Source organism: Xenopus laevis, chromosome 1S, assembly GCF_017654675.1.
Source record: "Xenopus laevis strain J_2021 chromosome 1S, Xenopus_laevis_v10.1, whole genome shotgun sequence".
Lineage (NCBI taxonomy): Eukaryota > Metazoa > Chordata > Amphibia > Anura > Pipidae > Xenopus > Xenopus laevis.
Window position 1 is genome coordinate 41,982,406 of NC_054372.1, and position 17,121 is coordinate 41,999,526.

Sequence of the window (17,121 nt, forward strand, 5' to 3'; positions counted from 1 at the left end):
AAGAAGTTTTTGTGTGTTGGGTAAAAATCAGTGTTCCATGCCACTGTAATTTTGGGCTCCAGACCTTAAAGGAGAATTCAACCCTTAACTAAAAAAAACCCCTAGCTGCCCCACGGGGAAATGCCCCTAACTTTTTACTTACCCCTCGGTGCAGATTCAGGGATCCAGTTCACGGCAGCCATCTTCCGGGTCTTCGGTAATCTGAGACATGCGCAGTTGGAGCAATTTGCTGGTTTTGGACAACTGCGCATGCGCCAAAATAGATAGATATTGGTGAAGCACTGGAAGAAGACACGAAGACCCGGAAGGTGGCTGCAGTGAATTGCAACTGCCTAACATTTGGCATTCCCAAGTGCACAAAGACTTTCCTTCTCCTTTAAGGTGCATCAAAACAATTGCACAAAAAAGGACTCCCTTACACACTGTCAATATTGCATACATTTACTGTGCAACCTTTTACTTAATTAAATTAATCAATTAAAGAAAATGCAAAGAACTGCACCTATGAGTGCCAGACATAACAAGGAGCTGAAGATGTAATGTGCAAAAATATGGTTAAAGCACTGGTCTGTTTTGTTGTAGCTTCTGGAAAAAGTTATGCCACACATTACAATAAGACCCCTTATTCAGAAAACCCCCCAAGCATGTAAGATAACACCTGTAGTTAACTTAGCATTTGGAGCCTTGTAGGCAGGGCCGCCATTTGAAATCACGGGGCCCCGTACAACAAAATTTTCGGGGCGCCCAAGACCCACCCCAGATCCCGCCCACTCCACCCAAGCCCCACTCCATCCCGCCCAAAGACCACACAGACATCAGCGCTAAAAAAAGTAACCCCCCCCCACACACACAAGTTATAAAAAGCTATTTATGGTCAGGGCCCCCTTACAAGTTAAAAAAAAAATTGGGGCCCCAAAGAATATTTAAAAAAAAAACCCATTAGTGCCAGGGCCCCCCCTTACAAGTTAAAAAAAAAATGGGGCCCCAAAAAATATTTTTTAAAAAAACAGTGGCAGGGGCCTATAGAATATTAAAATAATACATTGGTGGCCAGGGGATTAAAAAAAAACCCCAAAAAACACAAATTGGTGTCCAGTAGAATTGAACTTGTCTTTTCGCTGTTTCAGGACTTCAATTTTGACTGTTTTAGTGACTTTGGGTCTTTTTGCCGCTTCGGTTTTTCAGCTTCGGGTCTTTTCGGCGAAGCTTCGGCTGTTCGGCACTTCCGCATTTCGGCTGTTCGGGACTTCAAAAATGGTCTCACGGCTTCTGCGGTCGCAAGGGGGGCACAGCTCTTTCAAAACGGCAACACTGCCAGGCCCCCCTTCATGCCTGGGACACTTGTCCCCCCCCTGATGGCGGCCCTGCTTGTAGATGTCAAAACTATCCATGGTTCCATCCACTCATTTCATGGAAATGACAGTGGCAGTTAAAATGACTGACAATTGTGAGCCCCAAAAATGCTCTACTTATGGCCAATCCCCAATTGTATTGAAACCTTACTGGTTGAAATGTATCAGAAGCAAAAAAAAAAAAAACCACATCAGGAAAATGCTCTTGTTACATTTAACAGATTTATAATTTAAGAGATTCATTTAAAAATATCACAGCAAATTCTTGACAGTTCTTAGCATCATCTAAAGTTATTGGGTAAGGCAAGCTTTATTGAAATATGTATACATTTTACCTGGTATCTTGGCAGAGAATTTTTATTTGAATGGGTCGAACCATTTGAGGCACTGCGGGAGGAGATGGTACAGGTCCCACTGCTACTTGTCTGGCGAGACTTTGTGCTGATCTTTGCTGGTGCATCCTCACTTGCTCTCTGCAGAAATTAACTCTGGGTAAGATTTATGATAAAAGTGCTCATAGAATTAGATGAAGTTGGGTTAGACTTTGTGTACACAATTGATTCAAATTGACTGTGTGTATATTGGGCATCTCAGACTGGCATGCATCAACATTATCTATTATGGAGATGACTAAATACTGAGCCAAATCTGAACCCTTTCAAATCGGACATTTTAACAGGTCACAGGGGCAATAGATATTGGTTGGACCTAATTGTTGAGTACAGAAGCATTAGAGATCTAAATTATGGAAAGACCCCTTATTCGGAAAACCCCAGGTCCCAAGCATTTTGTATAACAACTGCCAAATCTATATAGTTAAATCTTGCACATTTTAATGGCATGGTCATGGTATCAGGTGTACTTCCCATGAAGCAGTTTTTATCCATACAATGAATTGAATACTTTTATACTAGAGCTGGAGCAGACTGGCATGTGGGTGCTGCCACTCCTTGTTCCTAACCAATATAATGTGCTTATTTGATCAAAGACCTGATTTTACTGCAGAATAAACACTGTATTACAACAGGTGAGTGTCACATGGGCATATTTAGACCTCTGGCTTAACAATATTAACTATTACTGGCTCTGGTAAGAAGCAAATGACTTGCCCTTGCTGTTGCATGACTTGTTGTTTGCAAGCTGTAAAAGTGAATTGCGATTGGTTACGAGCTAGGCTCTGAATCATCTTAAAGGGGAGCTATGATATTCAAAATTCCACACTTAGCAATGTGTCTTACATCATATAGCTTTGTGTAGGAGTCGTTTATTCAAAATGGCATTTTGTCTCGGCAAAGGAAGTGTATAAAGATTTTTGACATATCAAATACGGATTCCTACTTCTGTATTAAAATACACAGATTGCAGAGAGGTGAATACTGGAGAATAACTTCCGTGCGATGGAACAGAATTTTTGGTTATATTTATAAAAAAAAAAAAAAAAAAAAAAAAAAGGCAATTTTTGCAATAGTTCCTTTATACTTGTGTGCTGGATACTGCTAGCATATAGTATTGTTAGCTTGTGACTCCGTATTTTAGTATATTACAGCTAGAACCTTCAGGAACATGTCCCATTGGAACTACAAAAAAAATAAAAAAATCTGGTGCTCAGTATTTTCAGTTTTCTCAGGACCTTGCATTTCACACAAACAGCCAGGTTATCTGGTTTATTTAATCTTCAATGTGGCAGTTAAACTGTGCATGCAGCAGTCACGTGCTTGACACAACACAGGGACAGGGGAAAAAACAAAACTATTAAACATGTCCCTCTCCAGAGCAAGTAGCCAGGTAGTGATTGCACATCACGTTAACCCTAAAATAGCTGAATCATAGAAACAACTATACTGTACAGGTCACTGATAGCAAGAACAAGCATGACTTATAAATCGCATGGCTCGTCACATGGGCTCAAACAGAAAGCACACTTGAGAACCTCATAATGCACGTGTTGCAGAAATGGGCTAAAAATAAAATAAAGAATAAGATCATATGAATATTCATATAACAAACTATGTAGAACACAAACAGGGGGTTATTGTAACACATCTGTCGGGAGGTACAGGAAATTATACATTTAAAAAAAAAAATCTATATTACTACAACAAATAATGAAAAATCTGCAAGTACTGCTAACATAGCAGCAGCAAGGCAATGGTACAAACAAAAAAGAAGCTAGCTAAATTACAGGTATGGGATGTGTGATCCAGAATGCTCTGGACCTGGGATTTTCCAGTCCAGAGCATCTTTCCGTAATTTAGATTTCCATTCATTATTTAATATTTAAATTAATTTAACGTAGACAAACACAATAGGAACTCTAATAAGGATTAATTCATTTTAGTTGGGATTAAATACAGAGAGAGCGAGAGAGAGAGAAAAACTTAGTCCCTGCTTAAAATATTATAATGAAGCAGCAGAATTCTTAAATTGAGTACAGGACTGGCCAGGCCAAGTATGACTGATGTAGTTGGCCATCTTAAATATATCGACAAATAATTCCTGTGTTGTTTAAAGGGGAGGTAACGTCAGAGTCTGACCAGTTTAAGGGCTCACTTTGTGTTCTTGATAGCCACTATATGTATGGGAGGCACCTGGCTGCAAATGAAACCTCGCGTACATCTCTAGCTCTGCTGCACATTGCTTAATATAAGGAAATGTAGTATGTGCCATTGCATAATCCTAAATAGAAAACTGCCATTTTAAAAAATAAGGGTAGTCCAATGGGATCGTATGATTCACGGTGCACACAAACAAACCAAGCAAACTATACTTGTTAGGTCACATGAGCCAATTAACAGACAGGGTTCTGTCTTTTGCTGCCACACTTCTTCCTGTTACAGTTCTAATATTTCTGGTCAGGTGATCTGAGGCAGCACAGAGACCTTTAGAAAATGGTGGTTCAAGGCAAGAGATGTAAAAGGGCAATAATTACTTAAATATATATTCCAGTTTGGCAAGATTCTTTTATATGCCACTTAATTTGATAAAAACGATCTGTTGCGCAAGTATTCATTTTGGGGGTATAGTTTTCCTTCAACATTAGTGCAACATGTCTCACCTGCGTGCATTCATTTCGGATTACCCGCACAGCTTTAGAATCAAACAGGACTTGCCTGCCTCTTCTCTCACAGTCTTGGTAAACAATCAGACGGATGCAATTCAAGTCAAGATCCGAACAGGGCCAGCTGTGGACAAGAGGAATATTTAAAGAGATAAGTCTAAAGTCACAATGTGTTAGGCGCGTCTTTTACATATGTGCCAAGGTTGAGATTCTATAAAACTGCCGAGTGATGGAAAGAGCATATGTCCATGTTTAAGTCTGTGGCTGCTGCACAGCTGCTTTGTGACTCTCATGACCATTTCTAACAGAAGATTCACAGTCACAAGTACCACTAACCTATTACATATGACCCATAAAGTTTTTCTGACAAAGCTTTAATTCTAAACAACTGCCTAGCCACAATACCAAAACAGGACAAGAATAAGTAAATATTTTATTTAGTTTTATTATATAAATGTGGATACGGAAACACTCCCACACGACTGAGAATTCCCCAATGCTGGTGAAATATCACGGCTGTAACTCTTTATTGTATTCAGAAGGATGGGGAGGAAGCTTATTTCATTTTTACCTGAACACACTGGGAAGGGACAGATTTCATTAGGGATTATACATACCGGTACATTTATTTATATAGTGCTAGTGTATATGCAGGGCTGTACAATTTAGACTCCACTTTTTCAAGAAGATACAGACTCATCCAAAATCATGGCAAAAACATGAGAACAAACAAGCAGTCAATTCTTTATACATAACTAGAAAATATAATAAGTGAACTTATTACAAATGGAGCATAGAAATAAATCATGAGGAGGGGTGCCAGTATGTATGGCTAACCTTAATGCACCTACTAACCCAATACTGTGGCTAATTATCAGCAATGATTTAAACCAAGTGTGAAGTCTGTACACCCTAGTCTTTCAGGTGCCGTCACCTGAAAACGTCTAACTGCCTGCTGTGACTAAACGGCAACTGTATAATGGAAGAGAAACATCTTTACTACTGTGATAATGCAGAGGACCACCCCCACCTAAAAAAAAATGGAAAAGAAACTCAGCTTCTTGACGGTCCTCTGTACCATCTCCTCTCTACTTTGTATAATGGCATCACTACATATACTCAGTTATTAAGTGAATAAATCAGGGAGGTGTGAATGAGATACCCACAAAACCTGAAGCTTCCTGAGCCTCAAACTTTAACATTATTTGATCAAGAGCTCTAGTGTTATCAATTGTCATTTTTACCAGCCGGAAAATAAAGTACAGGCAGTAGGCAAAGCTACTGGCATTATCTGTGTACAAGTATTTGTTCGAGTTCTTCATTTATTACGCAGGAAAGCAAATTTGGCAGGTTTCAGCAATGTCCCTGTAGCATGTTTTACTGTACTCTATAAATGATGAAATAACGATAAAATAAATACTACCTTTCAGTATGAAGCATCATTTCCATCCAGTTCTGTACATGGCCCCACAGACTGCATCAGACTATCCCTGCAGTAACTGTTCTCAATTGCATGGGAAGTTTATTCCAAAGCACAAGACTATCAGATGACTAGATCTACCTCCCCACCCGTATCAAAAAAGCTGCTGAGCAGACTGACGGCTACACTGCTACAATGCTTTGTCTCTCAATCCACCACTGTCAGGCTCAGTACATTCACCTCTTTTCAGCATACACAGCGGCTGGTGTAGGGAGGTAGCCTGATGCCAAGTCACGGCTACCTAGTCAATTCCTATGTGACTCACCATAGGAGATCTCCCTACCTGACAAGCCTATGTCTGCCGAATTAACAATTATTGTGCCACTATTTACCCATAACTACCCCCAGTTTCTATCTTAGAACAATGTGCTGGAGTTAAAGCGGTTGTTCACCTTTAAATTAACTTTTAGCATGATGTAGAGCAGTGATCCCCAACCCCAACCAGTAGCAACGTGTTGTTCTTCACAACCCCTTGGATGTTGCTCTAAGTGTCCTCAAACCAGGTGCTAATTTTTGAATACCAGGCTTGGAAGCAAGCTTTTATTGCATAAAAACTAAGTATAGTGCCAAACAGAGCCTCATGTAGGCTGCCATTCCACATAGGAACTACCAAATCACAATCACAATCCTTATTTGGCACCCAAGGGACTTTTTAATGCTTGTGTTGCTCCCCAACTCTTTTTACATTTGAATGTGGCTCACTGGTAAAAACGTTGGGGGACCACTGATGTAGAGAGTGACTGGCAATTTCTTTTCATTTTCTTTTTTTTAAATTTGTGATTGTTGAGTTATTCAGCTTTTTATTCAGCAGCTCCATAGTTCTGGTTGCTAGGGTCCAAACTATCCTAGCAACCATGCACTGATTTGAATAAGAGACTGGAATTCAAATAGGAGAGGCCTAGTGGTAGATATGAGAACACCACTCAATAGAAAAATCCAAGTTGTGACTTTAGTTACAATTAGTAGGAGAAACAAAAGCCTGTCAGAAAGCCATTTCACTGTGAAACGCTGGCTCTTCCTGAAAGCACATGACCAGCCAGTACCTGGGATGGCTGCCTACACACCAATAATACAACTTTTAAAAAATATATTTGGTATTCTGATGCTCAGCCTGCACATTGCACCCTGCCAAGTTTCAGCCCATGTGGCATCTGTCTAATTGACCTAAATTGCCATAGGCCTGCCAATGGTCAAGCAGGCATCCTTCCCCCTACCTTTACCCTAACTCCACAATTTGTGATCCCCAAACAGTGGCTTGTGAGCAACATTGCTCACTAACCCCTTGGATATTGCTCTGTGCTCGTAAACCAGGTGATATTTTGGAATTCCTGTCTTGGAGGCATGTTTAATTGCATAAAAACCAGGTGTACTATCAAATAGAGCTTCCTGTAGGCTGCCAGTCCAAATAGGGGCTGTCAAACAGCACATTACAACCCTTATTTGGCAACTCCATGGACTTTTTTCAGGTTTGTGTTGCTGCCCAACCCTTTTTACATTTGAATGTCGCTCATGAGTAAAACAGGTTAGAGATCCCTGCCCTAACTTATACATCAGTTGGAGGTACAAGTTAGGGAGTGGTGGCACAAGTCGGGATGGTGCCCTGTACTTGTTGCCTGCCATCTTCCATAGACTCCATAAATGTACATTTTTTAAACATTATTTCCTTTCCAGCATTACTTTACATGATCCAGACTAAGATATAATTAATCCTTATTGCAGGTAAAAAATTCTGTTGGGTTTAATTAAATATTGAAATTATTTTTTTAGTAGACTTAAGGTATGGAGATCCAAATTATGGAAAGATCCCTTATTCCAAGCATTCTGCATAACTGGTCCCATAACTATACTATATTTGCACTAGTGCAGTAAACCATGGCAATCAAACCAAATTTTGGCTTTTGTTGTTAAATTTCTGCAGCTGGCTAAACAAAAGTCATTGGGGCAAATTTACTAACCACTAACCTCCGAAAATTCCCCAGCGACGGCTTTGCTCACACTCAACACTTCGGCAGGACAACGCTAATTCACTAAAATCCAAAGTTGCGTCCAGGGCACTGAACGCTGGTGAAGTTGCGCTAGCGTTACTGCGCCAAGCAAAGCGAAGTTGCGCGAGCGTTGCCTAATTTGCATACGGCGGGAAGTTAAAGTTCAATGGACGTATATGTTGCAGCAAATACATTATACTACACAAGCCCAGGGAACCTTAATAAAAGAAAATAAAGTTGTTATATTGCCCTACACATGAGCCCAGTGTATAAAGTTTATGTGCCATATGGTAGAAAATGTAGAAGGGAAGCGGGTTACCCCAAAAAGGTTTAATGCTCTTTTGCAGCCTATCAGCCTGAAAAAAGGAAAAGATGCCATGGAACGTTCAGTAAAATCCGCATCTTAGTGAATTTGCGTAGTTATGTCCATTCGCCAGATTTGCCAGGCGTTAGGGAGCGAAGTACCGCTAGAGTCTATCTCCTTCGCTAGCGAAGTTACGCCAGCGACCGTTAGTAAATCGCGAAGTACCGAAATGATGACACTTAAAGCCCAAGTGCTTGGGGACCTAGGCCCATCTGTCACTGCTCTGTGCATATCAAGACGGGAGCATTATGGTTTATGAAAAAGTGAAGGCAGGGAATCAGCCCAAATGGAGGCGACCTTGCCAAACAAGTGGATCTTCTGTATGGCCACCTTAAGGCTAATGCCACACAGGGGCTGACAATCATCCCCAATGCTGACATTAGCTTTCTTCTTTGCCAGCACCCAGAACCATTGCTTCAGCCCAGGTTCAGGCACACATGGTGGATTTTGGTGTCGAAACGCTAGAGATTATTTTGAAATAAGTTGTGTGCCTGTACCAGGCACAATGCAATTGATTCTGGGTGCTGGCAAAGAAGAAAGCTAATGTCAGCATTGGGGATGATTTTCAGCCCGTGTGGCATTAGCCTTAGGGTGGCCATACACAAGATCCACTTGTTTGGCAAGGTCGCCCAATGAGCAGATCTTTCTCAGATGTGCCCCCCAACAACAGGACAATATTGGGTTAGTCCATGCGTTCGTCCCTAGGGCCAAACGATTGGATTATACCAAGGAAATGGGTGCTGAAGGGTCTGATATGGTCCTCGATCACAAGAAAAATCAAACCTGTCCGATCGAGATCAGGCCGATTTTTGGCCAGATATCGATCAGGGAAGCCCACACAAGCAGATAAGATGCCGAATTGGCCTAAAGGACCAATATCAGCAGCTTTAATCTGCCCGTTTATGGACACCTTTAGAGTGGTGACAAGTTTTCACCACTGACGTTCTCAGTTGGAAGGCAGCAGCAGGGCTTATACACCACTAGCTTCACAGCTGCCTCTAAAGCACCCACAGATAAGAATTCAGCTGTTTTCCCCTAAAATGTCAGAAACACCACCTTGCTGTGGTGCCAACATGTAATCTATACAATTTTATTAATATAAAAAGCCCTATTATATGCAAAATTATCTTTAAAACCCTTGCCCATTTGTTATAAGAAAAATAACATTTACACATGGGCAATATGTTGGCCTAAATTCCTTTTCAGTTTTTAATGCGATTGATCTAGTTTGAAAATACACTCCGAGTTTTAGGTAATGTCTATGTAACACAGTATACAAGCTCCCGCGCAGTTACAAATTACAATTTTCAACGAAACATAAAAGTTTCACATTACACTGTAAACTCAGACCATTTACCAGACATAATAAGTGAATATACAGTCATATGAAAAAGTTTGGGAACCCCTTTCAGCCTGCATAATAATTGGCTCAAATTTCAACAACAAAAAAAAAAGATAACAGTGGTATGTCTTTCATTTCCCAGGAACAGCCAAGTACTTGGGTGTTTTCTAAACAAAGATTTTTAGTGAAGCAGTATTCAGTTTTATGAAATTAAATAAAATGTGAAAAACTGGCTGTGCAAAAATGTGGGTACCCTTGTAATTTTGCTAATTTGAATGCATGTAACTGCTCAATACTGATTACTGGCAACACCAAATTGGTTGGATTAGTTTGTTAAGCCTTGAATTTCATAGGCAGCTGTGTCCAATTATGAGAAAAGGTATTTAAGGTGGCCAATTGCAAGTTGTGCGTCTGTTTCACTCTCCTCTGAAGAAAATCTAAAATCTATGGGATGATTTGAAGCAGCTTGTCCATGCTCGGCAGCCATCAGATTTAACTGAACTGGAGAGATTTTGTATGGACGAATGGTCAAAAATACTGCCATTCAGAATCCAAACACTCATCAAAGGCTATAGGAGGTGTCTAGAGGCTGTTACATTTGCAAAAGGAGGCTCAACTAAGTATTGATGTAATATCTCTGTTGGGGTGCCCAAATATATGCACCGGTCTAATTTTGTTATGATGCATTTTGCATATTTTCTGTTAATCCAATAAACTTTATGTCACTGCTGAAATACTTTTGGAACCCCTCTTAATTCTTTGGAGTTTTGTTTATCATTGGCTGAGCTTTCAAACTTTTTCATATGACTGTACAATATAGTGTAAGGTATTTGTAGAATATCTACAGTACATGTTGGAGTAACCATCAAAGCATTACACAATCTTACACTCATAGAGAACACTTCCACTTGGTTGTTTTGTAAATTAAAATCAGGAGTTATTTGCAAAGCCTTCTAATGGGCAGGTGTGCTAACTATATTAAGCAATTAACAATGCAGTTTGTTTAATTAGAATGACAGTTACAGGTTGGAGGGGACCAGCAGCACACCTATATGTACAGCCGACTGACTATTTCCATTCCTTGCACTTCTGACATGACAAAAGGGTTCCTGGGTGAAACAGTCGATGAATGTTGTGTGACACAGTGGATGGAAAGTAGACGTGTGTGTAATGGAAGGAAAATTTAATTCTATTAAAAACATTGCAAATTCCTGGATGGATCATGAACTGTGTGTACACTTTAAATTTAAAATAAATTGGTGGGGTAGACACAAACACTGGCATAGTGAATACAATGTAATATCACCTTTACACAAACTCACACTGCTATGAGAATGCTCAACAGAGGCTTCCTACCTGTGAGCTATATAGAATTCTGCTCCAGTATCAGAACTGCTTCTCCTTACTCGCTTCTCTTTCCATGCCTTGCGCTCCCAGCCACTGAATTTCCTCTCTAACAAACTAGTAGCACTCCATGAGTTTCTCGGCTTGCCAGATGGGCACGCAGCCCGGCTGCCACTCCTTTGTGTCCCACCGCACATTCCTTTGCCGTCACAGAGAAGGGCTTTGGTGTTTATTCCATTAAATATATTGAGCCGCTCGGCTTTTCTTCCAGGTCATTAAAGTCACGATTAAGCAAATAAACAAACCTTGTGCAAGTACAAGCTTCTTAAAAAACAGCACATACAGGTGAGAACGGGCTAGTCCTTTTCATGCTCTGCCTGTGAAGCAGGACTAGCAAAACAACAGGTAAATCACGCTGCCAAACCCTTCCAGCTGCAGACTAGACATGAAATGGTTAAACAGTCACAAGACCAAAACAATACAGGCAGGACAGTAGCTTCGGCACACCCTCCTCACAGGCAAGGTTAACATTGGCCAGGCTTCCTCATAGCCGTCATGTGAGCCGGGCTCACGTGATAGTGCAAAGCAATGATCACTTGCACGGCTCAGCTCACAGCCACACTAATCCAGCGAGTCGGCAGGTGATAGTTCTGCACAATCAGCCTCCATGCAATGTGTGTGCAACAAATGTTCTGTGTCACAGACACTTGTGACTAGAGGATGACAGGGAATAGCTGGGGTGATTCAGCAGACAGAGAACATTTATGCCTCAGTACAAGGAGGAAATACTTGGTTAAGTTTGTAAAACTGAATCTGGTTCATACTTATGGTCAGACAAAATTCCCATGTCCAAACCTATCATTTTAAGAGTATTGCTGTAGAAAATACAATAATTATGTCACCATCAAGGTAACACATTACAACCAATTCTCTCATTATTTTAAAGGGGTTGTTCCCCTTCCAAACACTTTTTTCAGTTATTATCAGATTGTTCAACATAAACAAAGACTTTTTTCAATTGCTTTCCATCTTTAGGGCTCATACTGACGAGCGGTTGTAGCTGCGCTCCCCTGCGTTCCGTTTTTTTTTTGTAGTGTTTGTACCTTTACCAGCTGTCATTACAAGCATATATATGACATATATGCTTGTAATGACAGCTGGTAAAGGTACAAACACTACAAAAAGTAGAGCAATCCACTCAAAACACAGTCATAGTTAGGGATGGGCGAATTTGAGCTGTTTCACTTCGCCAAAAATTCGCTGCCGGCGAAATGTCGCAGACGCCCATTAAAATCTATGGGCGTCTAAATTGTTTTGACGTGCGTCTTTTTTTTTTTTTTGACGCACGCCGCCATACAAGTCTATTGCCGTCATTTTTTCGGCGAAACGAATAACCCCCATTTATATATAAATTAATAATATACACAGTGCTGTAGATTTATTTAATTTCCTACTTAAACGGTATCCGTCGGCTCATTTCTGTACTGCTGGTATGGACTATTGAAACAACATGAAAAAAGTTAGTTCATGTTTAACTTCTTTTCCACTGGGTGGAAAAACAATCTTAATGTCCTGCTCAATAATTTTCGCCCCAAGCTTTAGTTTCTTTTTAGCCGACTCTCCAGCTGTATTTTGCCTCATCCATTCTTTAACCAAATACACAATTTGCACATTGTAATAAAAAGGAGCCCCACAACATTACAGAACTACAATCATACTTTTATTGTGCCTGAACCATGGGGTAGATTATTCATTTAGAAAGTTTCTTATTTCAGTATGCTGGAGCGAATACTACATTTTCATTTTCGCAATAGCTCCCCTTTAACAAGGAGGACAGGATGATGAATGTGAATGCTTAAAGTTAAAGAAACTGGCCATGCCCCAACCACAGAGCATTTATATCTATTTTAAAGGTGGCCATACACACAAGAGATCCGCTTTTTTAGCGAAGTCGCCAAACGAGCAGATCACTCCCCAATATGCCCACCTTGAGGTGGAAGATATTAGGCTGATCCAATCATGAGCCCAATGATCGGATCACAACACTGAAAATACAGGCAGTGTGATAGAGTACCATATCAACGAACCAATGCGGTCCTTGATCCGATGGGATTTTTAATTTGGGCAATCAACATTTTTAGCCAGTTCAGAAATTTGGTTGCTAAGGTCCAAATTACCCATCCCTTTATATGAGAAACTGGAATATGTATAAAAGACTTGAATAGAAAGATAAGCAATAAAAAGTAACAGTAAATGTGTAGCCTTACAGAGCATTTGTTTTTAGATGGGGCCAGTGATCTTCTTCTGAGAGTCAGAAGAAGGAAGCAAATGATTCAAACATTTAAAAAAAAAAAAAAAAAAAAGAAGGGCAGTTGAAAAGTTGTTTAGATGTAGACATTTTCGAATACACTAGAACTTGAAGGTGAAGCTCCTCTTTAAATGCTTCTTTATTAATAAATCATTCCCTGTAGGGTTTAATTGTCCTGTTAATATGAAAACAAAAGGATTCCCCATTCTCAGGAAGGGCTGGATTTCCTCTTAACCCTCTCTAGTCCGAGCTGCGCATGAGTTTATCTTTATTGCAGATGTAGGGAACACCACAGCCGAGATATAACCTACAAATAATAATCAGCAGTCACCTGTTCTGCACAGGACTATCCTGTGAAACTTTGCCCAGTGACTAACCCATCATGTGACTGATACCCATCATCTAACTAGTGTCACTGTTAATAGCAACCAGTTTCGAGACTAACTTGCCTTTTGTTGTCACTTGTGCTATCAAGACGATTTTCCCTGTATTTAAAGGACCAGTAACATCAAAAAAATTGTTTGTATAGAACGAAAAAAAAAACCCTCCAAGACAAAGACTTTATTAAAAAATAACTTACCGAATCACCGCTTGCACTTCTCTTCAGAAAAGACTACTGGGCGACAATCCATCCAATCGATTTCGCCTCGCTGCCTTTTATAGGAGATAGCCAGGGAGGAGAAATCGAGCGCCGCACGATGGATCGTCGCCCTGTCGGCTTTTCTGAAGTGCAAGCGGAGTTTCGTTAAGTTATTTTTTAATAAAGACTTTGCATTTTAAAATTACACAGGTCTTGATGGGTTTTTTTCCTTCTCCTATACAAATGAAAAAAAAAATTTGACGTTACTGGTCCCTTAATAAAATGCACTAAGTAAGCCCGGGAGTAGTAACCTGTAGCAACCAATAAGATGTTTGTTTTCATACAGGTTACCAGTAAATGCTACCTGCTGATTGGTTGCTATGGGTTACTGCTCCTGGGCAAACTTAGTGCCTTTTAATACATAACCTCAAATATTTTCTAATAAACACACAAATTTGCAGCTAGTTCTATGAACAGGTATGGGACCTGTTATCCAGAATGCTCGGGACCTGGGGTTTTCCGGATAACAGATCTTTCCATAGTTTGGATCTTCATACCTTAAGTCTACCAGTCTATGGGAGTCGGCCTTTCCATAATTCGGAGCTTTCTGGAAAATGGTTTCTGTAGAACAGATCCCATACTTAATAATAGCCTGTTCATTTTTTTCTCAAATTGACCCTAATGTGAGTCTGTACAGAGGTGAAGTGCAAGAACAGGCTTAAAATCCCTTTTCAACCACAGGCTAGTGCCATACATGGGGGATATATAAAAAACAGGCAGAGAATCCACCCTTATGCTTTTAATAGCATTTTTATGTCCCTGCATATGCAAATTAGGATTTGCTTCGCAAAGGATTCGGGGTTTTTTGGCCGAATCCAAAATAGTGGATTCGGTGCATCCCTATCGAAAATCAAATTCAATTTATTTATTTATTTTTTTAAAAACTCGAACCGAATTTAAATAACTCCCTAGTCGAATTTGACCATAAAATTTTTTTTTTATGGTGTTGAACACCCCCATCAAGAGCCCTTTGCTGCTGGGAGCTGCACTGTTCCTGCACTTTACTGCAGATATCCACCTTGGGCTTCAAATGACACACACACAGTTGTTTCTGCATACACACTTCTAACTGCAACTGCAAGCTAGCATACAACTTACATGTGAACAGAAGTAGCATGGCTATTACTAGGGATGCACCGGTACTCACACAGGCGCGTGTAGGCGCTGAACGCAGGTTGAGACGCAACATGCTGCATTTTTCCTGTGTTCGGCACCTACACGCGCCTGTGTGAGTACAGCCCCATTGAAAAAAGCTAAATTCTAAATCTATTCCTGCGCTTCCCTGCGGCTGAACGCAGAAAAACAGAACGCAGGGGAGCGCAGCTTCAATCGCTCATTAGTAAGAGCCCTTTAAGAAAGAGGACTATTTCCCCAGTGCTGGTTTCTTACTGCAACCAAGAACAATTTGTACAACTAATGACTAGAGACAGTCCTGGAACAGACAATGTGGAAGCAGCACTCTGGGTTCTAGGGACGGCACATACTGTAGCTACAAAGGTACGGAAATCCCCCTCGCAGACCAAATACATACAGCAAAGAGAACATAGAGGTGAGTTATTATGTGTAGCAATAATGGAGCATTTGTAGTGGTTCTGCTTTGCAGCAAGACTTTCGCAGGGCATGTAGAGTAGCTGAACTACAAGACAAGTCTGAATGAAGCACAGAGAAAAAGGTTACATGTAATAATGAAACACACTCAGTGGCGGCCCATGATCGGTTACATATAACAGTGAGAGCTGCAGTCACAGAGGGGCTAAGGCTAAAACAAGGAGTCACAGAGGGACTAAGGCTAAAACAAGGAGTTGAAAGGAGAAGAAGAAACAATGGAATAAAAGCTAATTTTGTTGCAACTTCAGGAGCAGAGAGAGCAGTGCCCATGTCTGTATGTGCCATATTCAGTAAAGCTGCAGCACCAGACTTAGGGCTAAAGGCGAGAGTGTGTCTAGTATCTTGGGACAAGTAAGTCTGCAGCTATACTGAACTACAACTCGCAGCAGAATCCAGAAGACTCCCTGGGCAGCAGCAGCAGCCAATAGGTAGCAGGGGATGCTGGCAGTGGAGTGTGGGAAGAGCACGGCGGCAGGATGTGGGTTTGTTACTCACCTGAACACGGGTCCTTCCTTGGCACCTCTGGGTGATGCACAAGCCGGGTTCCCCCTCTTGCAGAAGAGCTTGTGCAGGAGCGTCTGTGCCATGATGTTAGCGGGACATGATGGTCTCTAGCACGGCCGCATGTGAGCCCGCAGCGCGGAGAGTCGAGGAAAGCTTATTAGCAATAGCACAACTGCAGCGCGCCATGCTTGGGATCAGGGAAGAAGCGCCTTATCTCCTACACCAAGAACTCACTCACGTGACCAGGGAAGGAGGGAGTAGGAGGCGGGGCCGGGCACAAGATGTTACTCGTGGGCTGTCAGAGCAGGCGGGGGAGAGGGGGATGTGCGGGTGGGGTTGGGGAGCTCCGGGCTTATCTCAAATAGACAATTAAAAAGGTTCTTCAGGAGCAGGAGGCGGGGCATCTAGAATTGTAGCTGTTAAGTCAGAGCAGACTGTCTTGTTCCCATTGTGCTACACAGCCACTCACATGCTGGCACCTACTACTCACTGCTGATGGGCAGCTCTTGCCACAGGGGAGTGTTATTGGCAGGACTGTAGGAGTTGCACTCTGTGGTGTTGCTCTATACATAAACTAGTCTCTAGATATAGTCTCTATACATAAACTAATCTCTATACATAAACTAATCTCTATACATAAACTAGTCTCTTTATATAGTCTCTATACATAAACTATTCTCTTTATATAGTCTCTATACATAAACTAGTCTCTAGATATAGTCTCTATACATAAACTAATCTCTATACATAAACTAATCTCTATACATAAACTAGTCTCTTTATATAGTCTCTATACATAAACTATTCTCTTTATATAGTCTCTATACATAAACTAGTCTCTATATATAGTCTCTATACATAAACTAATCTCTATACATAAACTAATCTCTATACATAAACTAGTCTCTTTATATAGTCTCTATACATAAACTATTCTCTTTATATAGTCTCTATACATAAACTAGTCTCTATATATAGTCTCTATACATAAACTAATCTCTATACATAAACTAGTCTCTCTCTCTCTCTATATATATATATATATATTGTCTCTATACATAAACAAATCTCTATACATAACTAGTCTCTATATATTGTCTCCATACATATAGCTATAGAGGTAAGAGACACTGTTA

The 17,121-nt window shown here is 40.7% G+C and overlaps 1 protein-coding gene across 3 annotated transcripts in view; it reads right to left on the minus strand.

The window, feature by feature from the left end:
- Positions 1-16,301, minus strand: part of fnip2.S (folliculin interacting protein 2 S homeolog) — a 35,665-nt gene extending 19,364 nt beyond the window's left edge. Inside the window, exons 1-3 of one of the 3 annotated variants that reach the window (XM_018243241.2) lie at positions 15,977-16,301; positions 4,408-4,534; positions 1,688-1,825 (exon numbers count right to left, since the gene is read on the minus strand). In XM_018243241.2, coding sequence (XP_018098730.1) covers positions 1,688-1,825; positions 4,408-4,534; positions 15,977-16,068 — 357 coding nt within the window. In that variant the 5' untranslated portion in view covers positions 16,069-16,301. Of the gene's footprint in view, positions 1-1,687; positions 1,826-4,407; positions 4,535-10,937; positions 11,352-15,976 lie in introns of those variants that run through there. The other 2 variants (XM_018243239.2, XM_018243240.2) reach the window with 2 other exon arrangements.
- Positions 16,302-17,121: the final 820 nt, after the last annotated feature.